At 38.1% G+C, this 27,104-nt stretch overlaps 10 protein-coding genes across 10 annotated transcripts; 3 read left to right on the top strand and 7 right to left on the bottom strand.

The window, feature by feature from the left end:
* Positions 1 to 302: 302 nt before the first annotated feature.
* Positions 303 to 1,194, top strand: GCK72_019530 (uncharacterized protein; the record flags this gene model as incomplete). The annotated part of the gene is made up of 2 exons (XM_053733074.1): positions 303 to 382; positions 477 to 1,194. 2 exons carry the CDS (start codon positions 303 to 305, stop codon positions 1,192 to 1,194), a joined length of 798 nt encoding a protein of 265 aa, XP_053581987.1.
* A 1,195-nt stretch (positions 1,195 to 2,389) lies between these two features.
* Positions 2,390 to 3,655, bottom strand: GCK72_019531 (uncharacterized protein; the record flags this gene model as incomplete). The annotated part of the gene is made up of 3 exons (XM_053733075.1): positions 2,390 to 2,516; positions 2,618 to 2,756; positions 3,487 to 3,655. 3 exons carry the CDS (start codon positions 3,653 to 3,655, stop codon positions 2,390 to 2,392), a joined length of 435 nt encoding a protein of 144 aa, XP_053581988.1.
* Positions 3,656 to 3,796: 141 nt separating this feature from the next.
* On the bottom strand, positions 3,797 to 4,995 carry GCK72_019532 (uncharacterized protein; the record flags this gene model as incomplete). The annotated part of the gene is made up of 3 exons (XM_053733076.1): positions 3,797 to 4,086; positions 4,319 to 4,572; positions 4,622 to 4,995. The coding sequence occupies 3 exons, from the start codon at positions 4,993 to 4,995 to the stop codon at positions 3,797 to 3,799; spliced, it is 918 nt and encodes a 305-aa protein (XP_053581989.1).
* Positions 4,996 to 6,077: 1,082 nt separating this feature from the next.
* Positions 6,078 to 6,952, bottom strand: GCK72_019533 (uncharacterized protein; the record flags this gene model as incomplete). Its single annotated transcript, XM_053733077.1, has 2 exons — positions 6,078 to 6,446; positions 6,743 to 6,952. 2 exons carry the CDS (start codon positions 6,950 to 6,952, stop codon positions 6,078 to 6,080), a joined length of 579 nt encoding a protein of 192 aa, XP_053581990.1.
* A 2,621-nt stretch (positions 6,953 to 9,573) lies between these two features.
* On the bottom strand, positions 9,574 to 11,121 carry GCK72_019534 (uncharacterized protein; the record flags this gene model as incomplete). Its single annotated transcript, XM_003115630.2, has 5 exons — positions 9,574 to 9,715; positions 9,767 to 9,894; positions 9,944 to 10,610; positions 10,808 to 10,934; positions 10,983 to 11,121. 5 exons carry the CDS (start codon positions 11,119 to 11,121, stop codon positions 9,574 to 9,576), a joined length of 1,203 nt encoding a protein of 400 aa, XP_003115678.2.
* A 4,202-nt stretch (positions 11,122 to 15,323) lies between these two features.
* GCK72_019535 (uncharacterized protein) lies at positions 15,324 to 16,174 on the bottom strand (the record flags this gene model as incomplete). Its single annotated transcript, XM_003115489.2, has 3 exons — positions 15,324 to 15,441; positions 15,490 to 15,614; positions 15,668 to 16,174. The coding sequence occupies 3 exons, from the start codon at positions 16,172 to 16,174 to the stop codon at positions 15,324 to 15,326; spliced, it is 750 nt and encodes a 249-aa protein (XP_003115537.2).
* Positions 16,175 to 16,582: 408 nt separating this feature from the next.
* On the bottom strand, positions 16,583 to 19,884 carry GCK72_019536 (uncharacterized protein; the record flags this gene model as incomplete). Its single annotated transcript, XM_053733078.1, has 11 exons — positions 16,583 to 16,699; positions 16,786 to 16,930; positions 16,978 to 17,171; positions 17,219 to 17,544; positions 17,987 to 18,096; positions 18,495 to 18,577; positions 18,623 to 18,893; positions 18,944 to 19,137; positions 19,185 to 19,558; positions 19,609 to 19,730; positions 19,781 to 19,884. The coding sequence occupies 11 exons, from the start codon at positions 19,882 to 19,884 to the stop codon at positions 16,583 to 16,585; spliced, it is 2,040 nt and encodes a 679-aa protein (XP_053581991.1).
* Positions 19,885 to 20,865: 981 nt separating this feature from the next.
* On the top strand, positions 20,866 to 23,303 carry GCK72_019537 (uncharacterized protein; the record flags this gene model as incomplete). Its single annotated transcript, XM_053733079.1, has 9 exons — positions 20,866 to 20,889; positions 20,932 to 21,228; positions 21,277 to 21,398; positions 21,445 to 21,539; positions 21,893 to 21,971; positions 22,098 to 22,174; positions 22,231 to 22,643; positions 22,693 to 22,886; positions 22,934 to 23,303. The coding sequence occupies 9 exons, from the start codon at positions 20,866 to 20,868 to the stop codon at positions 23,301 to 23,303; spliced, it is 1,671 nt and encodes a 556-aa protein (XP_053581992.1).
* An 892-nt stretch (positions 23,304 to 24,195) lies between these two features.
* Positions 24,196 to 24,736, top strand: GCK72_019538 (uncharacterized protein; the record flags this gene model as incomplete). The annotated part of the gene is made up of 3 exons (XM_003115238.2): positions 24,196 to 24,354; positions 24,401 to 24,525; positions 24,574 to 24,736. 3 exons carry the CDS (start codon positions 24,196 to 24,198, stop codon positions 24,734 to 24,736), a joined length of 447 nt encoding a protein of 148 aa, XP_003115286.2.
* A 300-nt stretch (positions 24,737 to 25,036) lies between these two features.
* On the bottom strand, positions 25,037 to 26,758 carry GCK72_019539 (uncharacterized protein; the record flags this gene model as incomplete). The annotated part of the gene is made up of 6 exons (XM_053733080.1): positions 25,037 to 25,415; positions 25,460 to 25,653; positions 25,696 to 26,102; positions 26,214 to 26,272; positions 26,544 to 26,606; positions 26,652 to 26,758. 6 exons carry the CDS (start codon positions 26,756 to 26,758, stop codon positions 25,037 to 25,039), a joined length of 1,209 nt encoding a protein of 402 aa, XP_053581993.1.
* Positions 26,759 to 27,104: the final 346 nt, after the last annotated feature.

Below are 27,104 nucleotides of genomic sequence, written 5' to 3' on the forward strand. Positions count from 1 at the left end.
TCCGAAACAAATTGCTAGATCAGAATGCGGTGGTTGGGCATCAATACTTCCGGGTCGCTACCCAACACCTCCCTACCGCCAAAACCTTCTTTCTAACCTAAGGATCATCAAATAAACTCAACATGTCGTCACCATTCTTCTCCTTCCTTCCTATTTCGAAAAACCATGCACATGACCAAAATGAAGAAAGAAACTGTGTTTCCGTACAGAAATGATTCACACTGGCTACGCCTATTTTGAAAACCTGATAAGAACTTGCAGTTTAGTTTTCAATAAAATAATTCAAACTAATACTTTACCTAATGAAAGCGGAAGCGACGTGGCAAGGAGTTCCAGCTCATATAAAAGAAGATATTGTTACAAGTTTGGATTATAAATCTAGGTAAGTTGGTTTAGAACTGAACGCAGAACAATTTTTTGTTATTTATTTCAAAATACCAACAATTTTTCGGTTTAATGAATTCCTTCGATTTCAGATTTCGTCTTAGAGCTTGTTCTAAGAACGACAGAGCATTGATCGATAGCTCTTCAGTTTTTCTTCATGGAATAGAAGTTCATATTGCATCCGGAAAAAACCAGGAGACTTCTAACGTTCTAAAAATCAAAGACGGCGGAAATTCGATTGAGATTACAAACAACATCATTGTTCACTTTTTTCACATCTTCAAACTAAAAAGATCATTCGTCGAAAATGTTGCTATTGTGGTTCACTATTCGGACACTGAGAACACTACATTGATGGAAAAGATGACGGAAACAACAAAATCATGTGGTGGGAACTTCAAAATAAGAGCGAAAAGATTGTATTTTAAAACGACTGGACTTTCGGATCAACATTTGTTCCAAGTGTTTCAACTGTTCGATTCAAATTTACTGGAATCAATTGCATTTGGTCACAAGATATCTGATGAACTTTTACCCAGAATAACTAAAACTGAATCTTGGAAAAAAGCAAAAGAAATTTGTTTCAATAAAGCTCAACAACTTCAAGTCGATCATCTTCTTCATGTGAATAAATTGAGATTCTTCCCATTACTTATCACACCTGAAGACATGTGGAAACTGATAGTAACATTCACAACAAGAAAAAAATTGTCCCGTCATTTTGGATTCCGTCTCATTTTTCGCAATGAATGGAATCCATCACACTTTCCAGCTGAATTCAAAGCGTCTTCAATCGAAAAACGAAGGTAAACAGTTTTTTATTTCATTTTATGGTCTTTTATTTATATTTATTGAGATCTGCAACTGAAAGTGTTCACATTTTTCCAACTCAAGTCAAACGTTTGGTGTTTGTGGTGAGATTCAACCGAAGAAGATGCGAAGGGTACACGTGTGAAGAAGATGAAATTTTTGCGTTCAGAAGAATCAGTTTAAATCCTTATCCTATGTCTGAATTTCTCAATAGTTTTCATGTGAAGAAATCGTTCAGGTATCCTAATCTACCCCCGTATCGCCCAACTTGTGACGAGGGGGTATTTCTGGAGGTTTGGTGGAAACCTGCCCCTCAACCCTAAGGATGTTTCACTGACTGTTATGTGTGTATTGTGATCTGAAAGAGGTACGCAAAGAGAGAGATAGATCGATGAACCCTTTATTGGAAAAGGTAGCTGGTATGGGTTAGTGCATGCTGGTATTGGTTGTCCTCGGTTGACGGCGAGCTGGTAGTCGAAGTGTGTGTGTCTCACTTTGAAGCGGTGCACCAATACGGCTGGGCTCACGCTTCTCCGCGAGAACACATGGAAGTTGGTCCTCCGACGTCAGCTGATGTAGAAGTTGTCAACGTGAGTCGACTTGAGTTGAAGACTGAAGGTTGTTGCTTGTTCCGTTGATGCGTTGGTGGTTTCGCGCCATTTCTCGGAAGGTTCTAGAAGGCGAAGTGAAGAGTTAGCGCGCCGGCGCGACCTGCGTCCGGCGGGGCGCACTTGCATCCTTCCTTGTAAACTTTATGGCGGCAGTTTGAATATGAGTTTCTCTCGTTTGAGAGAAATCATACTAGATTGTAGGTTTGCCGTAGTTTTAGCGATGAGATTTGGCTGTGAAGATATGTGTAGGCATCTAAGGTTGTGAGTATCCGAAGGATGCTCGCGACACTCCGGGGGCGGAGGGAACCGAACATTTTCTTGATTGAAAATGGATGGTTGTCAGCTAATACTCACATAGCTGAATGCCCAAATCTCGAGCTTCCTTGCTGGTAGGTGTTATTCGATCTTCTTTTTTGATCCTTGGTAGGTGGAGTTAGACTGCTGGTAGTCCATGACAGATGACTGCTTGAGTTGAAGTTTTCATCTTCTTCTTGTACTTCCTCGTTATTCCAAGTTTTTTCTTCTAGCTATCCTCGTCGCGAGGCATAGCTTCTGATATTGGTCGGAATAAGCGGCTGGTATGATTACAGGAGTTTGATATCCAGAAGATGAGTTGTGAAGCAGTTGGCATTCTTTGGAGCTTCAGTAGGGATTGTTTGTCTACTTCCTCCTATTAGGTTGGCTTGACGTTCACATCTTGGCTCCTGAATCCTGGAATCGTTGACTTATTGTTGTTGAATCCGGTTAATCCTTTGACTATCCATGAGGTCGAGCTGGGGAACTGATGTTCCTGGCTTCCTCTCGTTGACTACCTGATCCTTAACATTACTGAAGATCGAGCTGGGGAAGTTGAAGACTTCTTCTTCCTGGCTTTCTTCAGTTGTCCGACGAATCCTTGAATCCTTGAGTTAAAGATGTGAAGTTGGATTGTCGTGGGCTGTCTTCTGGTGTCTGAGAAGATTGATGAAGACGTGGGACTTTAATTAGACTTGATGAAGAATTATTAAAGAATTGACTAGAAAGAAAGGAAAATACTTATTGACTTTTAAGCCAGAGTTTTCAAGTTCTTTGCCTACTGGCTCCGAACTTGACCTGCTTGTAACATTCTTGCTACAAGTGGACATAAGATTCTAAGAAGATGGGCAACCAGCTGATGACTTGCTGGTAAGACTTTGCACCACTTCCTCAGAACCCTTATCTCTTTTGGACCCGTACTGACTAGCAGTTGGACTTTTTAGTCTCTTTTCGGTACTCTGGATCTTTTAACCTTTCAATATCTTAAAACAGAAATGATCTAAATTTAGAGTTATCGTTGTTGACTTTTCGGTGACGAACGTGTCCGTTTGACGATTCTCGTGAATTTTCAAAAATTTCCGTCTTCTTGATTGTTGAGCTGGTATTGTAGTCTTCTTCTAGTCCTTGAATGACATCTGGACGGTGTTGTCTGACTTCTAGAGAGGTTGTCTAACTTCTGAAGATTTCTCATTCCCGGCTTGACATCCGTGGTGTCCAACTGCCTCTTGTCCTAAGCAGTGTGACTGACTTCTTGATCTTCGGCTTGAGCTTTCCCTATAGTTTCCTATTCCTTCTTCTTGTCGTGTGGAATTGATTGATTCCAAATGGAAATTCGTAAAGAAGGAGTAGAATTTTTGCTGGTAGGAAGTTTATGTTGAGCCAGAACGATGAATTCTGTCCTCGCGTCGAGATCTTCTGAAGCCATCGGGATGTCCTTGCAGGTATCCGACTGTCTTGCCGAGTTGTGTCAAATATCGATTGACTTGAACATTAGTCGATCCAGAAGACGTGAAGTGTCTTCTTGGTGACATCTCGTTGACCCAGTCCTTGTCCATCTTCTTCCGATTCGTGACATTGGTGTTGCATGTGCACTTGCTCGATCGATTGAAGATTAAGTTGATCAGACTTCCTCTTCTTGCTCGAGCTGGTATCGATAGATGCGTGGACTTCTGTGTAGACTGAGTGAAGAGACTTCTCTACAGCTTGACTTGTAGGCGTTGTCGTTGAGTTTCTCCTGGAATTGCTGGTAGACTTCTTGATGACGTGATTTGTCGAAGTTTTCTTGACGCAACGATCCTTGGAGACGAGCCAGTCTGATTGTTCTTCTTTTGAACTTCTGAGCTTGAAGATGACATGCTTTCCTTCTTTGAAGACATTGGTTGATTCCAATCGTTTTTAGTTCTTGCTGCTTTCTGAGGAACGAAGTTGTCCCTCTTGACTTCTGGAGTCGCTGAGCGAACGACTTCTTTGTGGTCTTCTGGTTTAGCTGTATGCTGATGAAATCATCAGCAATTGGTTTGATTGGAGAATCCTGGCGTCATCAGGCGTCGACTTCCTTGGTGACTTGTTGACAGGTTTCTTCGTATCGATACAGCTGGTGTTCAGATCATCTGGAGCAAAGCTACAAACAACCGTTGAACTCTTACGGAGAGCTTTCACGGATTGTGAGCATTCGCCAATAGATGAGCTGGAATTGACTGCTTAGCTTGTATTCTGACGATGAACGGCGTAGAGTTGTTCTTCGTCTTGAATCTTTGTTGTTGCAGCAATTGACTTGTTGACATCTACTGGGTGCAATGTCCCAAATGATTGTGAAGACGACTGGATGGCAGCTAGTAATTCCGAAGGACGAGCGATGTTCTTGTACGTCGATAACGACCTTCTTATCTTCTTCTCGCTTACTTCAATGTAGTTTCTTCTTTGATTGACTTCTTTTAGCGTCTTTGAAACATCTTGAGCACAAAGGAGTGAGCTGGTAGAAGACTTTACGAATTATCGAGCGATTCGTCCCTTGGAGACACCGATGACAGCTTATTCTTGTCCCATGTTGTTTTGAGCAGTTGTTGTTGATTGTGTGCTCGAGAGCGCGATTGTGTCGATGATTGTCGTTGACATTGAAGTCGCTGGTGGACCGGAGACTCGTTGACTGCCTTATTGATCCTCCAACACGATTCTTCGTCCACAATCTTGCTCCAGTTTCAATAGAGTTTATTCTATTGCTTTTTTCCCAGCTTCTCGTCGATGATTGATGTTGTCGCCGACGATTGCTGGTCTTGTAGTTTTGTTGCCGAAGCAACTTGTTGATGCAGACGCCGCGAAGTCTTCTGACGATGTCCTTTAGCTTTAAGTTTGCTAAATTTCTTCTGACTTCTTGGCTTCTGTTTTCTTGAGTCATTGGATTGATGACACGTGGGAATTTTGCACAAATTAGCTGGTTGTACTTGTGCTACTTATCCTGTCGACCCTTCACGATGATGAAACAGTTGTGCTGGTAGAATGAAGATTGTTGGCGGTAAGTTCTCCTTTCCATGCATTCTTCAACGAATTGTTCCAACGAATCGGTCTTGAGGTTGTGGCATTTTCCTGTGTTGTTTTGGCGTAGTTTCCAACGACTTTTCATGCTGAAATCCGTGCATCTTTCGTTTCAACACGTGCACATGTGTCGCAACTAGGAGCAACCGGATTTTTCGCATGCTCGATAGAAATTTCCTATCGCTTTGAGCCAGCTGATTGTCCTTGCATGTAGGCGTCAGCTGGTATTGTAGACGTGTTGCCGAAGCAACGAGTTTTCGTCGTTTTCCTCCCAGTTGTTCCAAGCGAATGACTTGACTGTCAGCTTGTACTTCGATCGATTGCGATGACCAAACAAATGAAGCTGGTACTTCATGACATAGTTTCTGCTGCAATCGATGCGTCAATCAATCCATGGATACTGGTACTTCTTGACTTGAGTGACGACTTCCGCTGACGACTCATCCGTTCGTGTAGCGGCATTCCACTCGCATCTACTTGTTGTCCCTTTTGCTGTCAAGACGGAATTGAATTGACACAATCGTTTCGGCTGGTAGTTGCTTGCAACCTAACGATTTTTGTCGTTTCAGATGATGTTGATGTTCTTCGGGACGGGTTGGTGACTTCTTGTTGGCTTGTGAAGGCTTCCGGGTTGCTTCTGGTGCATCAGCTTACTTGCTTTTTGTTGTTATTTCACTTCCGATGTCGTTGTCGAGGTTCTTTCTTGGTCTTTCTTCCATCCAGAAGACGATAAATGTTATCCGGTCTCCTGGTACCACGATGAAAGTTTTGAAAGACGTTGGCGACGGTACGATAAGTTGTTTTAACATCCAGAAAGTGATGGTGCCAAATTTGAAGTCGGTTGTGAGGAAAGAGCTGGTAATCGCTAGAATCAGAGCTACAATCAGCATTGTAAGAAATATCCGACACGGGAATACTTCTCACTAGCTGATGAGCATCCGATTTTTACGAAAACTTTGCTCTTTCTTCTTGTTTGTTGTCGGCCACTGTGTCGGTTGCTTCCCTGGTGTCGATACGAAATTGTATTGGTGGATTTCCAGTGGAGCATCGAATTGTGACAACATTTGAAGGCGTTTTTTGCTGCATTGTCCTTCCTAGTCCGTTCGAACTATTCTTGACCAGCTGCAGCGACTGTTTTGAGAACGAGTTTGCCAATGTAGACGTCTCCAGATGAGTTCCAGTCCTCTTTGCTGGTATCTGGCGACCACTGAGTTTGCTCGAATCTCGGTTGCTCCCATGAGCTGGTAGACAGGATAATAACCAAATGGATTGGCTATGTTTGCACAAGAGTAACCTGAATTTCTGTAGATTAACCTGAAATGGAATTAATGCTAAGAAAGGAAACTAGAGTGGGTCTAGAAGTTGAGAGAAAAGATTTTTTGAACCGAGAAAGTTTACGAAAAGTCCCAATAGTTTGGAAACTTCCGTGTTAATAGAGAGATAAGAAAAGGAAAGATGGGCTGAAGGAATTGTTACGGGACAGTGACATGAGTATGCTGGTACCGCCCCAATCCAGAGGGTTTGTGGAGTAACAGACATAAACACTATTTGTTTGGGGAAAAAGGATTTGGGAGATTGCGTCCCTGGGAGATTGCGTCCCTGAACAGTACTGTCTGTAGTACTGGTGCATCCAGAGTTACCAGCTCTGATGCGTTTAACGTCTTCGGACGCCTGAGACCCAATTCTTTATGGAGAAAGAGCTCGCAGCCATGACCACGACGCCTGACTCTTTCACATCTCTGGATAACTCCATCTTCCTTCGACCGGCCGATCTTCGGAAAACTTAGATTGAGCTCCTCGACGCTCTCAGGAATTCCCATTGTGCGTCTGCGTTCCCAACTCTTGACCATACACGTCGATTCGTGCTAAGTCAACCTGGTAGTAACCTAAGGCGCGTTTTTAGATCACACGGGAAATTTTTAGTTTTTTGGGATAGAAGGTCCGGATGACTCAACGGTGCCTTTTTCTCCGTGAGTAAAATACTAAACTAAAACTAGAATTTTTTGGTACCCTGAGGCAGAAGCAACAGTTTTAAACCGTTCCTGGTCTGTGCTTAGCCTCCACTGATACCTTAATAAGCTAGAGTAACCTAGAATTAAAACCCACACTTGCTACAAGTAGCAAGTGTTACCTAATGTCAGACTTAGGCCACTACTAAACCTGAAATACCTGAAATGAATTAGAATATTAAAGGCTGGTAGAATTTGAGAGAAAGAGAAAAGAGATAAGGAATCTCCTGCTCCCCGGGAAGGAAACAGAAGGAGAGATTGCGAAATAGGAGGTGGTTCAGTGAAAAAGAGGAAAGGAAAGTAATTTTCAGTCGCAAACTCTTGATTTCAGTCAAAAATCAATACTTGGATTGTTAAATGACCGAAATGTTTGAATTTTTTGACTAGAAACTACACAAGGGGTGACAGAATGGATATGAGAAATGAGCTGATAATTTGGGCCATCAGCGAGACCCGGAGCTGCGGATTCGACGGCAACTCCTCCATACTGCCGGACTGGTACTCCCGATTGTGGTGCCACGATGTTCCACGTCCAAGGAACCGCACAAACGAGAGGTGATGCTGGTAGACGAAGCCTTTGATCAGGCATAAGGATGTGCTACACTTGGAGCACGCGCTCCGCTCATCTATTGCATCTTTTTGTTCGTTGGTGTAACGAGCGTCGTTGACTTGAGCCGAGATGTGCACAAGCTGGTATGATGATGCAAATTTTGCACGAAATTTCAGCTAATTTCGCAATGGATTTGTTACCTGAAATTCTGAGAAACTATTAGCAACTTACCTTCTTGCGAACATCTTTTGTCCCCGAGAAACGATTGAATGCTGGTAAACTGCTGCTTGGCTGGTAATTCCGACAGGATGTTGCGGGTAATCGTCCATTAGTGGCTGACCAATTGCTTGATTCCGCCGCCTTACTCGTTTTTCGTTGAATCCGTCGAATCGAGTCGATTTTCCAGAGTGTTCCAAGACGAGCAGTCTTTCCACGCGAGACAATGAGTGGTGGTTGCACGCCAATTATCGATTTTTTCTTAGCGCGCTCTCACCAAATCACTCAACACAAACAGATCAGTGCCACCAATTTTGTTCGTCGGTCATCACAGAAAAAAAATTTTCTGTTCCCGGTCGATTGCACCATGTGACGAGGGGGTATTTCTGGAGGTTTGGTGGAAACCTGCCCCTCAACCCTAAGGATGTTTCACTGACTGTTATGTGTGTATTGTGATCTGAAAGAGGTACGCAAAGAGAGAGATAGATCGATGAACCCTTTATTGGAAAAGGTAGCTGGTATGGGTTAGTGCATGCTGGTATTGGTTGTCCTCGGTTGACGGCGAGCTGGTAGTCGAAGTGTGTGTGTCTCACTTTGAAGCGGTGCACCAATACGGCTGGGCTCACGCTTCTCCGCGAGAACACATGGAAGTTGGTCCTCCGACGTCAGCTGATGTAGAAGTTGTCAACGTGAGTCGACTTGAGTTGAAGACTGAAGGTTGTTGCTTGTTCCGTTGATGCGTTGGTGGTTTCGCGCCATTTCTCGGAAGGTTCTAGAAGGCGAAGTGAAGAGTTAGCGCGCCGGCGCGACCTGCGTCCGGCGGGGCGCACTTGCATCCTTCCTTGTAAACTTTATGGCGGCAGTTTGAATATGAGTTTCTCTCGTTTGAGAGAAATCATACTAGATTGTAGGTTTGCCGTAGTTTTAGCGATGAGATTTGGCTGTGAAGATATGTGTAGGCATCTAAGGTTGTGAGTATCCGAAGGATGCTCGCGACACAACTGTTGCTGAACGCTATCCACAACCAATTCCAGAACAACTTATTTCACTTCCTCCTCCCATCATTTTGAACTACTTTGAATACGGACCGTTTCCAATAGTTCCCCTCAATTTGATTTATCCAACAAATGATGTTTTTGAAGAGACCCCAACAGTAACTTCTAATGTTGGTCCAGATGATTCATTGTATATTGTTCCCGATAAAAATCAGTAACATCTAAATAGTGGATTTTTTGATGTGATAATGAAAATATGTTTGCGTGTTTTTCCTTTCCAAGGTTTCAAGCATACATATGTGCTAAAACCAGAACTGTTTTCATCACTATAACACTCGAATGTTATCTTGTGTCCCAAAATAGTTCCTAGTTCCTTGTTTGACAAGGCTACATGAAATTCAAAAACCAGACGCACTTCATGATTAGTTTACAAAATGTTAATCCTCAAACCAGGAAGTTATATTGTTGTTTGCCAATGTTCATGAGAACTTTAACTCTCAAATCTCAAATCCCTAAATATAAAGAAATCTGAAACCAAAGAAACACACCAGTTTTTAAGAATATTATTTTATTAGATTGAACTTGCTCGAAACCAGTAACTTATTGCATCACAAAGAAAGAAAAATCCCGTCAGAAATTGAAAACAAGTGTTGACTTTGGAATCGGTATAATTATGAGTCGCTTCCGAAATCTTCTTTGATACAATTCGCTCGACAAATCACGCCTCTAACGACTTCTGAGTTCAGCTTCACTACCAAAACCAACTCTCCCGACCTAGTCGTAAGCCGTTGTGTATGTTTTATGAATGGACTCCTGAAATTTGAAAAAAGAGTTTGAGTTTTGCTTTGCAGGTTTCCAACCTACCTTCTTGACTCAACGGGTTCATCTTTCACAGGAACTTGGAAACTCTTCAGAACTTCGTCTACATCCCATGGTTTGTGTGCTGTGAGCTGGAAATGGGCTCCACGAGGGAGATCTCTTGATTGAAAACTCTGAAAATATAAAATTAAACTTTTATAAAAACTTTTTCTAAAATCCTACCTGAATTACTTTCCAAATATCTTGACCATTGAACGTTTGAGTGGTATACAGTAACCTCTCAGCTGTCAGGAACAAATCAATCATTGTTTTCTGTTGAAGTTCCAAATTTATTTCTTTGAGGAGCCACCAGTGTGAAGATTTAGCCAATATGTTTATGGTTGAAGATGTGAAATTTGATTTCACGAGATCCAAAGATTTGAGATATTTCGAATCGAAGCAGTTGAGTATATTTGTGAAGTGAATTCCGGGGTCCGGACTTGATGAGATCTTCTGGTTCGATATGTTTCCTTTTGGTAGTGAGATCTTGTAATTATTATTCCATTGAATTTTTCTTGCTCTGATTTTGCTCTGGGCTCCTCGAATCTTTATTTCTTTCTCCAGCTCTGTCATGAAGCTGGCGACACATGGTTTGTTCTCATCAAAGCAATCGAACCAACAACTCTGAGCAACAGATCTTCGGTTCTTGAAAAGTGACAGAAAGTCGTCAACTCCATGTAAATTGACACTTTTCCAATTATCCGCAAACACCGAGAAAACGACTTGCTCATCTAATTGTTTGGTTTTCGGATTGTATGTGCGGTCGGTTTTGATTGTGATATAAGACATTGGAAGTGGACAGTTGTCAACGAGATCACGGTTCGCTGTTGAGCTTTTACGTAGACAGCATCTGAAAATATTTATGAGTCAGTGTTTGTCGATGTTATACTCTTGAAAATACATTATTTCGGAATCAAGTATATCAAAAAGGGAAGTGTTCAAAGTTTACACCTGTCTTCTGTTATACTTTCTGGTTGTAAATTGCAGTTCAGTTATCAAGACAAATAGGACGTAGATTCTTATCAATCAACAGAACGTTCTACTTACCTTGCTTTATAATCTAACTTTTTTACAACATCTTTCTGAAATTGGGGAGGAAGATCTTTCCAGAACTTGAACTGCTTCAGCGGTTTCTCCACTGGCTTTGGAACTACTGGAACTTGAGGTGCTGCTGCTGAAAAATAATAGATTTAAAAATTGAACTCTTTCTTTTCTACTGTACCTGGCAAATCAGAGGATGCTTCCAGAGACGGAATTGAAATTACTTCTCCTGATGAAAATTCTGATGAATACTCTGAAGAAAGACCTGATTCAGTGCTCTCATAGGTTGTTGGGATATCAGATAGTGAGATCGGTTTCATTTCTGTAACTGAAGAATATGAAATAACAAAACTGAGAACGCCAGAAGAGGGTGGAAATTTTCCTCTTGCAGAAAACAACTTCCAAGATCGGAAAGGAAGTTAGTTCCAATAAGGAGGAAGTAGATACAGAACGACCAAAATAAAAGATTGCGAAGATTAGATGAAAAGGAAACAAGAAAAGCAAGAACGTGAGTTGCTTCAAAAACAGTGAGGTTGGAAAAGTAATGAAGTTCGTTTTGAAAAAAATAGAAAGAAAGCCACCCCGATATTAAAAATTTCAATTTTGAAATCATTTTATAACTTGATCACAAGATTTCCATCCGGGCAAGGAAAAATTCGGGAACGCGCTACCCGCCCGGGGATGGCCCCGCCCCCGTTTCGCGTGGCCGCATTATGCAAATAAATCATTTTCACGCACAAATTTGAATGATAAAAAATAAATTTCTTTACGTGATGCAAAAATAATGACGGGAGAAAAAATGAAAACGAGCGAATTCTGAACATTGAGGGAGACCTCTCCAATTAAAAGAGGTTTATAAAAAGTCAGTTCCAATACTGTTTTAACGATATTTATACTTTTGTAGAAATTAGCCGATCAGAGAATATGATAGCAAAGGCTTGGAAAGATAACATGAGGTGAAGTTATAGCGGAAGGAGAGCTACATGCACTAAACAATTTTCTGTTAATTTTCTGAAAAAAACGTTCAAACTATTAAAAAATGTTTTTGATATTTTGCCAATGATCACAACGTTTTTTTCATTTAAAAAATGTTGATTTTTTTTTTAAATAGATATTTTCTTTCATAAGGGGGGACCCTTATGTGATTTTTGATAAAATCGAAATATCTCAAAATGGACCTCCTAATTTTTGATGTTTTCAATTGGACCCAATAGAACTTTTTGCAGGTAATACGTATACGATTTGAAATTTGAGGATTTCTAGCTGAAAATTCGTGTGTAGGTAGCCAAACACATTTCTAACATGTTAAAAAGTTTCCCAATGTAATCTGGAAAATTGAAAATTTTATGAATTTTTGGGTGAAAAGTCGATTATTGGGCATATTTTCCTATGATGACGTCATAGAGGACTGGTGACATATTTTTTGTAAACCACTACCATAAGGGCTGTGAAAAGAGTTCAGATTGAAACAACTTTTTGCAACTGTGCCAAGGCCCAACACAAACATTCTCACTCTTACAGATAGTGCCTCTTAATGCTCATTGTAAATGGTACCGGAAACAGGGTAAAATGTTTTTGAATATCATTCTATAAAAAAAATTTTAAACAAAAACTGATGACCTTAAAAGCAAAGACGCAGGTTAACTTTAAAAGAGAAAACTGACGAAAATGTAGTACGAGTTTTAAAATGACATCGTTTTCACATTATAAAATAGAAAAAAACGGTGACGGAGTAGACAACACTGAAATAGAAATACGAGACGCGGTTGTCTGTTTCAGTTCTTTTTTCAAACATTATCAATATTTCCAAAGAAACAGAAGAGAATCCTCTTTTTTTATCTTACTGTAAAATCCCGAAGAAAACGTTTTTTTCACTACATCGCATTAATCTAACAGCGTTAAAAAAAGTTTCATATTTGGAAAAAAAAAAACTTTTTTGAGAAAACAAGAATGGAAGAAAATGTATCACAGATAAATCTATATAGGGTCTTCAGGTATTAAATAAAAATTGGAAACGATTCTTGCTTTTTTCCAAGATGAACTGAAAAAATGTATTCCTTTCTATTTCAACACATTCAATTTGCCTAGGAAGTTTCGAGAAAGTGAAATCACAATCTCGAGAGAGACTTGTTTCGTTAATCTCCTATAAAAAGATTGCATAGCCGGAACTGAAACTCGTGCATAGTCACACGCACACAGAGACTAACTTGAGATTTTAAGTCAGAAAAAGAGTAATACGGAAGCTAGAAGGCAGAGAAAAATAGAGGAAAAATGAGGGAGGAAAGCGGGGCACACAGGGAAAATGCAAACGCGGAAGTAAATAGTTAGACGACCAGAGATGAGCGTGCGTACGAGAATTAGACAGAAAAAGGAACATTTAAGAGGAATGTTTTTCGGTATGAGACTCCAGACAGAGACGTCAGAAGAAATGTGTCATGCCGCTAGTCTACGACGAGACAATGATTTCCGGGTCTGCGAATCTACATCTTAAATCAAAACGTCTCCCACATTTTGATTGATGGCCTGTTAGATATCATTACCTCGAACAATGATTGAAGGTTACCTATATATTATTTCATTGACTTGTTAATTCAATTTCCCCGAACAAAAAATAGATAAATCAGAGAGATGAGAAACTAAGTGAACGTAATGAAAAAGAAAAGACAGACCTGCAGGTCTGTTGTTTTAGAATGCGTCACGTTAGTGAAGGATAGACTGAAAAAATGGTTTATGAAGTGTTTTCCCAAAGTTTTGAATAGACAAAAGTTATATTATTAACAATTGCAAAAATCAATAGCTTCACACTCACATCATCCAAATTATTCTGTATTAGCAACGGTTTCGATTTATGTCGAGGTGATTCAAAAATGTTCCGAGGCAGAAGAAAATAGATGTTTCGAGATTTCATGTATCCCCTGCGCGAATACGGAACTTCCTGAATCGTCTGTGAGACAGGTTCCTCTTTTTAAATCATGTTAATTGAGCTATTCTGATTAAATCTATATTAGTTCCAGTTTATTCAGGACAATGATAGCTTTTTAAAGAAAAAAATACGACAGGAAAGGTACTCCTGTTTCACTACTGAAAGTGTTTCAAATTCTCAATTTAAAAAGATAAATGGGACGCTGAAAATATAATACCAACAAGAGTAGAAGCAGCGAGAGAAGTGTGATGTTGTGTCTAACCAGACTAGAGCGTTTGTTTTGCTTACATGTGGTCATAGCAGCATAACAAACAACAAAGTATTCCTACTTCCTGGATTGACCAGAAGTAACTAGGTCATTTGGTGTTTCTGATTTCAGAAATAGGAAAACTCATATAAGCTACTAGAAGTCACTGCAAGCCTTATCTTGAAATTAAATTTTATAATCTGCCGTGAAGAAAAATTGAAAGTTTATAAAAATTTGATCATGATTTACCAACTTAAAAAAAGGCATAATTCATTGTTTCAACTTCCTGGATTGTCCAAGGAAGTTCCTTGTTGTTTTTATGGGTGTCGACAGACATTCATTACAAATTATATAGCTGTTGCCAAAAAATTCATTTCCTGTTGACGACGGCTTCGGAGCAGACAATGACTATGTCTCCTTTTAAGAAAATCTAAAATTCACATTATATTTTTGAATGAGAATCTTGGGACATCTAAGGTTGACGAATTTTAGAGAACTGTGAAAGTGGGATTCGAAAATCCAAAAATTCCAGTATCTCTAATTAACTCGTGACTTCCAGCTTTATTGGATTTGAAAGAAAGCTTAGAAGCGATTTGCACTTTCACCGATTAAAATATGTATTTCGACAATTATGGTGTTTGAACAACGAAAAAAGAAACAATGGACAACTTCCGGGTTTGCGGGCTTACTAAATCAGAAATCTCCCATTTTTGATTGATGGTCTGTTAGATATCACTTGCAACGAAGGGGGAACCAATGGAGGTTAGAAAGTGATTCCATTTTATTTACAAGAAAAAAACAACAGATAAACAAAGAAGAGAGGAACACGGGGATCACAGTTAATTGAAAGAAGAGAATGGGACGATAAGGGTTCATTGAAACACAAACGAAGATCTGGCAATAAACAAAATAGAGTGGAGTCTCTTATTTTCAAAAAAAAACTGAAGTTGCATTAATTTTGAATCTGAAGCACGTTTAGCAGGTTAACTTATGAAACTTATTTTGAAGTCATTTAGAAATCCAAGAGATGATCGTTCTGTTTTTTCGTGAAAACTTCCATGAATACTGTTCTTGTAAGTGTCTGCTGCTAAAACTTGTTTCAGATTTGAAATCCACAAAACTTCTGTTTTTAATTGAATGCGATTATTTTCATAATTGATGAAAAAAAAAACAGAAATCGAATGTCGATGAAAATGAGAAATTGCAACAAAAGAAGTCTAGACGAATCGAATAAAGAAACTGATTTCCGGGATCAGCAAAGTCAGAAATAACAGGTTTTAGAAATTAGCATATGAGGAGAAGACGATTGTATTTCTTCGCATCATCAGATGAATCTCAACATGCTCCTTGATTCAATCCTTCTTCAAAACATTTCCTCTGATGCCTAGTTCAGTGTTTCGTACTACCAACATTTTGTCATCGGAACCAGTTTTGAAACGTTGAGTGTGTCTACCAATTATTCCGATGTCGCTGAAAACCAATGTTGACAAATGTATTTGGAATAAGTTATTAGTTTACTCGGGGATTATAGGTTGATGGTTAGGCACCACTTTGTACATTTTGAACACGTCGTCGAGTTTTGGAGGGTTTTCTGTGAAAAGATCGAAAGAAGAACCAATTGGAAGGTCTCGAGATTGGAAGCTCTAAAAAGTAATACAAGTAATTTTTCGAAATTGAGATACAGAAAACAACTAACCAGTATCATTTTCCAAATGTCTTCTACTTCCAACTTTGAAAAATAAACATTACAGTTATGTACATGCAAAAATTGGTCAACAGATGATACTTCTCCATTTCCTAACCAAATTTCCTTGGCGTTCATCCATTGTTTCATTCCTCCCACCTCCTTCATTTGGTCACTCGAAAAATTGTTCATATCATTGTGAATCATTTCTAGCTCATTCTCATTCAACAGTTTCAAAAATTCAATAAATTCATCAGCCTCATCAGGAACGCATCTCCAGTAAAACTGTTTTGTTCGAAGTTTGTCTAATTTCTTTGCATTGATCAGAGAGGATATTTCAGTGATAAGATTTCTGACTTGTTGAATTTCGCTGCCGGGGCACAAGATGATCAACTCTTTCGTTTTCAAATATGGGAGTTGTAGAATTTGAATAATACTAAACATATCCTGGTTTTTCACATCTATTCTGGTACCGTTCGTTTCCCTAATAATGATTCTTGCTCGATTCTCGTGAGTCATCCCAATTTCTAAGCCTTGCAGTACAACCGGACATTTGTCGACTAGTTCCTTGTCTTGTTTTGAGCAAAATAGAAGTGAACGTCTAAAAAAAATGTGCGATTCAAAAACAAATAATAATAATACCTAGACTTTAAATCCAAATTTGAAACCACTGATGTTTTGAACAAAAGAGGAAGACTTTGCCAGGTGGCAGACATTTAGGAAAATAAGAAAAAGGAAAAGTGAAGAAATAAAAGATTTAATCAGTTTTTGTTTGTCGAATGACGAATTGCCAATAACTCGAGGTCAGTTAGAAAACGAAGCGAGAAGAGAGTCAAACAAATAATCGTTATTTTGCTTGTTTCAATGTCCGTGCTGTATGTAGTTTCAACTTTATTGAACTAATTAAAACCAGAATCTTTGAACATTTCAGGATGTGAAAACTCTATCTTTATAATATTGAAGATCTTCGCCACCTCCATCCGCGGCCTGTGTTCCCATAAATTCTTCTGTATTGCATTGTTGATTTTCATCAATTTCGTCAACCTCTCGGAATATTTACACATTTTCAGCTCATTCACGTAATAGTTGTGAAGGTCGTTTGCAAGTAAATGTTGAAAATGTTCTGTCACCTTTAAAATCTCTCCCTGACATCTCTTTCCAGCATATTCAAATGACAACTGTGCAAGCATAAACGTCATTTCCATGTCTGTTGGTTGTAATTCTATTAGTGAACCAATTATGTCAAAGTGCTCTCCAGAGCTTTGTCGGAGGAAACTGCAAGTGTACATAAGTTGATTGTATTGTATTGGTTCAGAACTCACTATGAAATTTCTCTCGCTGGATAATCACTTAGCCACGTGGAATCAAAGTGCACTTTCTTCAAGTCTACTAGTACTCCTCGTCGTGATAATATCTGACTTTTAGGAGCATTTGGGTTGTTTCTTCGGTACGCTGCTGTGGCAGAATGGCGGTCCAATGTCGCCCAGATGTGCCAAGCGCTTTCCAGAATTTTTAACTGAAATTCTCTTCTCTGAAATTTGAGTCTTGTAAGAATAAACCCACTTTCACTTCATCGGCTAACTTTTGAAATTCTTCGAAGTGCATCAACCACTTTGCAACAGTTAGAAAATAATACTGCCATGTTTCAGATACCACTTTCTGGTTGATTTTGCAAATTGACTCGAATCCTTCATAATTTTTCTTTGTCGCTTCTTTCATTCCTATTGATAACCTATGAAGACAACTGTTACTAATGTAGACACTCTCTGCCGGTTTGCTGAAAATCCTCGACGCCTCTTCAACGAGAGAATTCACATCAATAAAAGATTTGTGAGTTGGTTTATCGGCATCCCAGAACAAAACCATTTCTGGTCGTCCAACGAAACATTCTAAAGTTTGTGGTATGTTTGAATTGGGTACCGTTGTGCAGAATTGTTTTTTCGAAGAGACCAGAGAATTTAATCCGTCACGATTGTATTGAAAATCTTAAAGTATATAATTGAAGATATAAACTAAAACTGTGACAACTTTACTTGAAGTTTTCATTCCAATATCAAAACATCGTTTCACTCGGCATGGTTTACAGAAAAACCTGTAAAAAAGAATTTGCTATGTTGGCTTAGGATTTCAAATGAGAGTCTGATAGGGAATAAACAGTTCAGCCTAAGTAGTTAAAACTAAATGAATAAAACAATAACTCTTAAAATGTCAATAACCATGCAACTTACCTAGACTTGGTACAATTTCCGCTTCGGCACTTTGACGTACTCCATTTTGATAATGCTGTTCTTCTGAAATAATAATACATGTCTATCCAAAATCTCTAACTACCTGAAAAATGCCGCACATGCTCTGCAACTGATTGCACCAAAGTGATTTCCATGTATTCCTTCGGCACTACACACTTGACAAACTTGAATTTGGACCAGTTCCATTTGAAACTAAATGAGAATATTCGTAGATCAGATATTTCAAACGGGATCAGCAGTATCAGTATACAAGGAAAAGCTAATTAGAAAAAAAGAAGTGCACCTGCTCAAAAAGCTAGAATAGAGAAAGCGAGACGCAGAGTGTTTCATTGATCAAAATTGTAATTTTCAATAGGCAGAGGAAGAGGAAACGAATAATAAATGGTGTGAAAAAGAATTGATTAACGAAGGAGAAAGATGATGAAGAACAAAGTTTATGGCCGATTTATGACTTTTTGATTCTCTGGCTTTCAGACATCATAACCCAATTTGCTTCAGAAGGAAAACTGATTTATTTTTATGATTTCAGTAGATACGTGATTGATGTTAAGAGGCTAGAATGATATCAGACGAGACCCGTGTCCACAAACATTTCAGGATGAGAGAACTTTACAGTGAAGACATTGAATAGTGCAGCCAACTCGCCTCGCGGTCTGTTTCTCCAGATATCGTTCTGAAAGAGAGAGAAGAAACAATAATGATAACAATGTGACCTCACCTGTATTGCATTATTAATCTGCATTATCTGACTCAATCTTGTCGAATACCTCGGCATCTTCTTTTCATTCACATAATAATTGTGAAGATCATTTGATAAAACTTCTTGGAATCTATCACAAATCTTCATGATATCTCCTTGAAACCTCTTCCCAGCATATGAAAACATTAGCTGAGCCAACATGAAATTGAATTCCACATCCGACACATTTAATTGCACCAACTTGTCAATTTCAGTGGACAGATCGAAAATAGTGATGCTGTTAAGAAAACTGAAAAACGTGTGAGGGTGCAAGATGTCTTTTCAGTTGATAAAGCTCACTAGAGAATCTGTTCCAATGGATACTTGCTGATTGCCGAAAAATCCACTTTTGTATAATTAAGGTCCATTATAACTCCATTGCTCATAGCCCACATTTTTTCGTTGTTACATATTTTCTTCCTCCGAGCACTTGCAGTTGTGACCATTTTGTCTAACCTTCCGAAGACGTGCCAAAATGATGTGAGGAGTTGGAGCTATAAGAAAAACAAGATTTATATAGTTTTTTCAAATTAAAACTTACTTTCATCTTATGTGGAATGCTCTGAAATTCTTCAAAGTAGGTCAACCATTTTGCCGTTCTCAATAAGTAATATTCCCAAAAGTAGGACATGTCTCCATATGAAAGTGTACGATACATTCGGCAGTCTTTGCTGATTGAGAAACAAGACGCCATTGTTAGCTTACGAAGTTGCGAGGGTCCGACATATGGGGTTTCTGCTCCAAAATGAAGAATTTCAGATGCTTTTTTCAAAAGATCTTTGAGTTCGACAAATGTTTTTTCGTATGGCTCTTCAGGAATACAGAAAATTACAAGACTTGGGCGACCGATAAAATTGGTAAATGACTGTGGAAGTTTCTCTAGAGTTTTCAGTGAATCTCGATTATGTTGAAATTCTGAAATTCACAATTGGAAGCTATGAAATATATTTGAAGAAAACACTCACTTTCAATATTCATTCCAACGGCATAGCACCTTCTTAGTCTACATGGCTTACAAAGTTTGTATTTTTCATCACAATGCCGAGTTTGACATTTCAAGTCAGCATACTTGGAGCCTGCCCGTCTTCTGATAACCCAAAAATCAATAATGGTCACTTTATAGAAACATTTTCTCACCTGAAAAATATCGCACACGCTCTGCAACATTGTACGTCAAAATGATTCCCATGATTGTTCTCAGCTCCACAGACCAAACAGTTGCGAATTGGAGACTTTGTCATGCTTTTCGAGAGAGAATAATTTGGATAACAAATAATGATTGAAAGAAACAAGAAATACTAAATAATAGTGCAGTATAGATAGTAGACGCAGACATATGAAGTAAAACAGGCAGGTCGCGTGTCCAAGTGTTTCTCTGATGCAATTTTATGTCTAGTGATAATATGTTATCAAAGACTTAGATCCGAAATTCAAGAAAAACGGTAAAAGACTTGGGAAGTTGTCAGTTGGGTTTGGTTTGTGTTTGTAATTATCAAAAAACAATTGAGAACTGTAAAACATTACTGGAGTAAAATTGAAAAAAGAAACTTTAGTATTCAAAAAAACAAAAACTGTTTTAGAAACAAACTTTAGCTCAACGTTTTCATTAATCTTTGTTCCAACCCGGCCTGTCGTTAGAGATACGAAAAATGCACGTTGTAATGCCAACACCAAACTTAATGCAAATCATAAAATGGCGTTATGTCGGAATATTTCGCAACGTTTTTTCTCTCAAAAAAGAAAGTGTTCAATCTCATTTTCATACCCTATCATTCTGAAAATGTCAGAGATTCCTCCAACTTGGAATGATTTACCATTCCATTTTAAGAAAGATTTGGTGAGCTTCTTGGATGTCAAATCTCGGTGAATTGTATGACAACAGTTTTCTTTTAAAATATCTTACATTTAGATTCCAACTCGCAGCTTCTTCGAAAGATGATCAAGAACTTGTTATGAGTTGTCCTTTTAATTTATATGCATTATCAATACTCTTCCCCACGTCTGATCCGGAGGCATCTGACTATTGTTTGGTATTCCAAGATCACCAGAAATCTCCTAAGGTCATTTTACTATTGGATAGAGCGGAAGCAACAAGCAATGTTCTTTTGAAAACTTTTTACCATCAAAAATCGAGTGTAGAGGAAATGACGATATGCTATAACTATTCAACGGAACATTATTCCCATACGATGCAAGAATTTACTGCTAAAATAACCAGTAAAATGGGAGAAATTGGAAAGCACCAGGTAATGAGTAAGAAAAAACATTCCTTATAAAATGTATTACAGGTGAAAACGCGACGCTTAGTTATTCTAACTGATCTTTCCATCCCAGATTCGTTTATTAAATTAACGGGTTGTTTTGATTCTGCCATTCTTAGAAAAATTAGGATCACCGGAGAAGTTTCGAATGAAATATTGGAAGCAATTATTGTGACAGAGCAATGGAAAAATCTTGATGATGTAACACTGCAAGGTCGTAACACTACTCCGATACTTCAGCTTCTTCCACCAAATGTCATTCAGTTTTCTTTGAATAGATACGATTTGATTCTGAGTCCAAATGATGTTGTGAGATTAGTACAAGTCAGTTTATCACTTTTTTTTCTGTTGAAAAAAAAAACAACATTTCAGAGGTATATAAACAGAAACAGCCGCCATGGTTCTTATTTTCAAGTTTTGACAACACCTGAGACTCAATTTGATGAAGATGCCACGTTACAGCAACTCAGATCCATTGCGATGGGTTTTGATAGGTATTGGAAATTAGAACTAGTCTGGGTCGAAAATTTAAGTTTTCAGAACAGATGAATATACTGATGTAATGTTTGAAATGCCTTCCACAGATTATGTTTTTGTGGCACGAGTTTTCGGGGTCGGAGTGCAAGGAGCGGTTTGTAAAAAGGAGAATCTAGAAAGAGATAAAAAATGGTTGCTCAGAATTTGAATGTGGTTCACGTCAATTCCGATTCTTATTCAAGATTTGCATCGAAATGCAAAAGGAGACCTGAAATTTATATTTGTAACTGGATTATTTCAAGTCAAGAATAAAACAGTTTTTCTCCTTTTTTGAAAAATCAATCATGTGACTGCAGCAGAGACCACAAACAGGTCAGAAAAAGTATTCCATCAATTTTTCCATCATCGAAACATCTTTGTACTTTTTTCTCTTATCTATCTGTTTCTGATCATTTTTCCCCTTATCTTTCTGTGTCTCAACTTATTCTGTATTAGTTTCCATCATTTCTAGTTCTCGATATCAAAGATACAAGATGCAACCTTGCCAAGTTTGTGGTTCAGTTGGTCCACATGGAGCTCACTTTGGAGCGGTAAGCTGTCGCGCCTGTGCCGCCTTTTTCCGAAGAGCCGCATTTTCTAAATGGAGGAACTTGAACTGCCGTAGCAAAAATTGTGACCGAAAAATGTGAGTTTTGGATTCAAAAAATTACTTTCAGATATATTCAAAATTACAGTTATTTCTGCAAACCATGCAGACTGCAAAAATGTTTTGAAGCAGGAATGGAGACTTCCAGTAAGTTTTTTTTTTGGTTTAGCAAGAAGAAAACACAAGAATTTGCATCATTTTAGATTTCCAATACCACCGAGATAGTCTTCACGATTCGAACAATTCGTTGGTTCCTCGTATCCCATACAAATCAAAGGTTCCGCAAACGATGGGAACTTTTGTGGGTCGCCCTGAAATGATATTGTTTTGGGATTCTCAGAAACCCACCCACAAAACTTATATTGATGTGAACTATTTGATTGATGAAGCGACGAGGATTTTTGGTAATCCGGTAGAAAGAGTTTATTTGGCATCAAATCGACTACAGCGACTGTCGCTTGGATTGAATGTTGTCAGAGGAAATGTTAAAAACTATCGATTTGTGACAGAGTTGACACAAAAGGAAGTGTCCGACACGTGGCAGTTCTACTTTCTGGCAGTGGCCAAGTGGCTGACTCATTTCACAGAGTTCGAAGAATTGGAAATGAGTGTGAAGGTTAGTTAACTCAGTTAACATTGAAAAGGATGATATATTTTTTATTCAGCTAACAATCCTACAATACATCTGGCATATCTGGTCAGTTTTAGATCACCATTCTCTAGTCTCAGTACATCAAAGAAACAATCCGAATGCCCCAAGAACTCAAACAGTCACACGGCGAGGTGTGATGGTGGATAAGACGAAAGTACACTTTGATTCCACATGGCTTAGTGATTATCCTTCAAGACAAATCGGCGGGTAACAGAGAACTTTTGTTGTCAGCTATTTAATAACTGCTCTTCCAGCTTTCTACGGAATCCATCCAGTTATAATGTGACAGGAGCGCTTGTAGCTCTGCAACCAACAGATGTGGAAATGACATTTATGCTAGCACAGTTGTCATTTGAGTATGCTGGGAAGAGATGCCAGGGAGAAGTTCAAAAAATCTTAGAACGTTTTCAAGACCTTCTGGCAGATGACATTCATCAGTATTATACGAAAGAACTAAGAATGCATAGCTACTTTGGAAGATTGTCGAAGCTGATGAAAGTGAACAATGCGATACAAAAAAAGATCTGGGAAGCACGACCTCGAATGGAATTGGCTAAAATTTTTAATTTGATAAAACTTGATTTTTCTCATCCGGAAATGTTCAAAGATTCTGGGTACAATTGATCATAAAGTGTTGTTCTCATTGTAAATAAAACGTATTTAATGAAAAAAGAAAGGAATTATACATTCTCTAAGCCGCAATGAGCGGCAGAATTTAACTGAAAAATGTGTTGGTTCCATTAAACAACAATGAGTAACTGAAAAACATTGTCGTGGATATCCTCCTCCTGATGAGTTGATAATAAATCCACTTTTTTCTCAGAACCGTTTTTTAGAATGCTTTAAAACGAGAAAAATTTCACAACATTATAGACAAACAAGAGAATAAAAATTGACTGATAACAACGACAAGCGACATATCACAATTTTGTTTCAAATCTATCGACTTTTTTCTAAAGTACAATGATGGAAAAGGCTCAACCAATTTGGCAGGAACTACCAACTCACTGCAAAGCAGATGTTGTTTCTTATTTGGATTTCGAATCGAGGTACGTTTAGTCTCAATAAATTTTCAAATTTATTTCTTAGATGTCTATTACGCAGCTGCTCGAAATCCGACTATGACCTTGTTAAAAGTTGTCCCGTTTATTTAGGAAAGGTAGAATTATTTCCTCCAACACGGTTTGCCTTGTCTGAACAGTCGTATCAAATCGATGAATTCAAACAAGTCATGGTTTTTCTGCAAGTATTTCAACATCCAAAATCATACGCACGAGAAGTTTCAATCAATTTTGATCGATTTTATGAATCAGGAGATATTCAACAATTCTTCATACTTTTATTGGATAGTATGAAAACAAAAACTGACTTCAAAATAAAATCTGCATCCCTATATATTAATGATCATGCTAAAACAGTCAATGGAAGAGAATTTCTAGAGCTGTTACAGTTTTTCGACTCCTGAAAACTGAAGAAAATAAACTTATCTTCTCAAATTGCTCCAGAATATTTTGAAATGGTATCCAAAACTGAACAATGGAAAAACGCAACTGAATTGAAAGCATTCGGATATTATAATTACAATATTCCAATTGAGTCATTGTTGCATTTCGATCGGTTGAACGTTCAACACATAAATAGATTAAGTACTGAGAAGGCATGGAAATTTATTGAGGTTGGTGTTGAAACATTCCAAAAAAGGATGATATATTCTGTTTCAGAACTTCTTGAGAAGAAACCCAGCACTGGGATCATGCTTTCAAGTACAAACTATGTTTGCGCTGGACATTGATGGGATTTTGGAAAACTTTTCAGTTTCCCCAAACAATGAACCTACCGAGCATGAGTAATACAAATGTTATAATTTTTGAGAGAAATTTCTGATTATTTTCAGATATTCCACGTATTACAAGCATACTCAACTGTTTGAATTACCGAATCCGAATCATATATGTGTGGTGAAGATTTCAGAGCATGGAATATATGCGGCAGTTAGTAGGATCACACATCTTGAACCGGATTTCCGATGGTACTTATTTGGAGTTAGGATTGAATAACACATTCAATTTGAAACAGATTTGACAGATAATTTGTTTTTGTTTATTCTAAATAAAGCTGAATAAACTTTTTCTGAAAAGCCAAAATCCCACTTGGTATCGATATACACTCTCAGGTGCCGTGGTTAATGTTGCCAAACTGACAATAGATTCTCCATTTTTGGAGTTGTGTGGTGCAAGAATAAATAAATAAATTTATTGATTCTTCTTATCACACTTGACTATTCTTTTCCATGAATATGATTTTTTATACAAATTTGTACAGTGAATGAAGCTAACATGTTAAAACTAACAGATCAATCAATGAAAACCAGTATCTATGAACATTTCTGGATGAGAAAATTGTAAATTGAACACATCAAATACTTTTGCAACTTCAGCACGACCTCGATACACTCTGATATTTTCCAGAATTTCTTTGTTGATTCTCAGCAATCTCATTAGTCTTCCAGAGTATCTAATCATCATCCTCTCTTGAGTATAATAGTTGTGTAAATCATTTGATAGTTCTTCAAGAAAGCCTTCCATTACTTCTGAAATTTTGCCGCCAAATCTCGTTGAAACATATTGAAAGGAAAGATGGGCCAGCATAAATGTGAGTTCGGTTTCGGTCAAATCAAGATTTTGTAATTCTTCGATAAGATGGAACAAGTCCACTCCACGAATGCCATCAAGGAAGCTAAAAAATGAGGTTAAAATAAAACAGGTTGGTTTGGAACTTACTATCTCAATTGATCCGTCGGATAACTGCTCATCCACATTGAGTCCGTTGATACGTTTATGGTATCTGTGAGCATACCGTTTCCAATTACTCTTTCTGTCCATTTAGCATCTTTATTTCTTTCTCTATACAGTGCAGTTGCCATTAATTTATCCAATCTTCCCCATACATGCCATACTGCAAATAAGATTTCCATCTGAAAATTTAAATTTTTTCCATCACTTAAATAAACCCTCACCTTCAAATTTTGATCCAAATCTTGAAATTTATCGAAATAAGTCAACCATTTTGCAGTTGTTAAGAAATGATATTCCCAAAAACTAGTAACTTCTTTTCTGGTAACTATTGTGATTCTTTTCATTTCCTCTGTCCTCTTCATACAATTGTATCCGTAATTCAATTTGTGTAATCCGTTCTTTGCAATTAACGGAGATTCAGCGCCTTCTTTCATAATATCCATTGCTTGGGAAACCAGAAAACTCAAATCTACGAAAGTGTTCTCTTTTTTGTTTTTTATCGATTCTGACGGACCGAAAGGACAAAATAGAACAAAGTGAGGTTTTCCACATATTATTTCTACTGTCTGTGGGAGTTTTCGTTTTCGGCTGACAGCGATTTGAAGCGCGTCACGATCATGTTGGAATTCTGGAAAATGACATGAGTTATTTTTCGAAATTTTGGAAAATAGCGGTTGCGTGATTTCAGAAGCTTTCATCCAAAACCGACTAGAAAAATACTAGAAAACAAATAACTTACTGGAAGTATCCATTCCGACTAATCGACACTTTTTAAGACGACATGGTTTACAGTGATATCTGAAATTAGATCATCTTGGATTTTGTTCATCGTCTCAATCTAACTTTTAGAGGATTTTTAATGTTTCCCGAAAGAAAGTGCAGAATCTGTTATATCTATAATAATTTGAAAAGAGTTCGAAAAAAAACGGAGAATCGCAGAAGTGATGCAATTTTACTCAAAGAAAATTCAAAATAAAATCTGGTTTTCGTTGAAAATTGAGAAATTGCATGTCTTCATATTTCCAACAAAATTTGCATTTCTCAAGATTTTTCGAAAGAAAAGCCTTACATTTTTCCATCACAATGTTTGCTCAGGCACTGCATCTTACTCCATTTGGAGTCAGCCGCTCGCCTGAAAAACAAAATATTATGAATTCTTCCAAAGAGACAAAGAAACCTGAAAAATGCGGCGCATGCTCGACAGCTAATAACTCCAAAATGGTTTCCTTGCCCAGCTTGTCCACATATTTCGCATGGCGGCCCTTCGAAATCCGAGTTTGTCATTTTTCTTTCAATATAACTGGATTTTGAATTCGAATAAATCAATGAAAAGTGATGAATCGAAAACAAGTGAATGACGTGACGTACAGAGGAGAAAAAAAGATGATAAGACAAGTAGAAAAATGTCAGAAAAAGAGAATAGGAAATACAACAAAAGGACAAAAAACGCAGTAGGTGAGACAAGAAGAATTGAGATGACGGAAGAGACTCAGATTGGGAAACGGAAAGGTTCTGTTTGTTTTGTTGGTAGCTGTGTGAACTAAAGACAAATTGAGAGATTGGAGTGTCGGCAGCGCGTCTGGAATCCGAGATGAATTAAACAAAATAAATATCAAAAACGTGATGAAAT

This window comes from Caenorhabditis remanei, chromosome V (assembly GCF_010183535.1).
Source record: "Caenorhabditis remanei strain PX506 chromosome V, whole genome shotgun sequence".
Classification (NCBI taxonomy): Eukaryota; Metazoa; Nematoda; class Chromadorea; order Rhabditida; family Rhabditidae; genus Caenorhabditis; species Caenorhabditis remanei.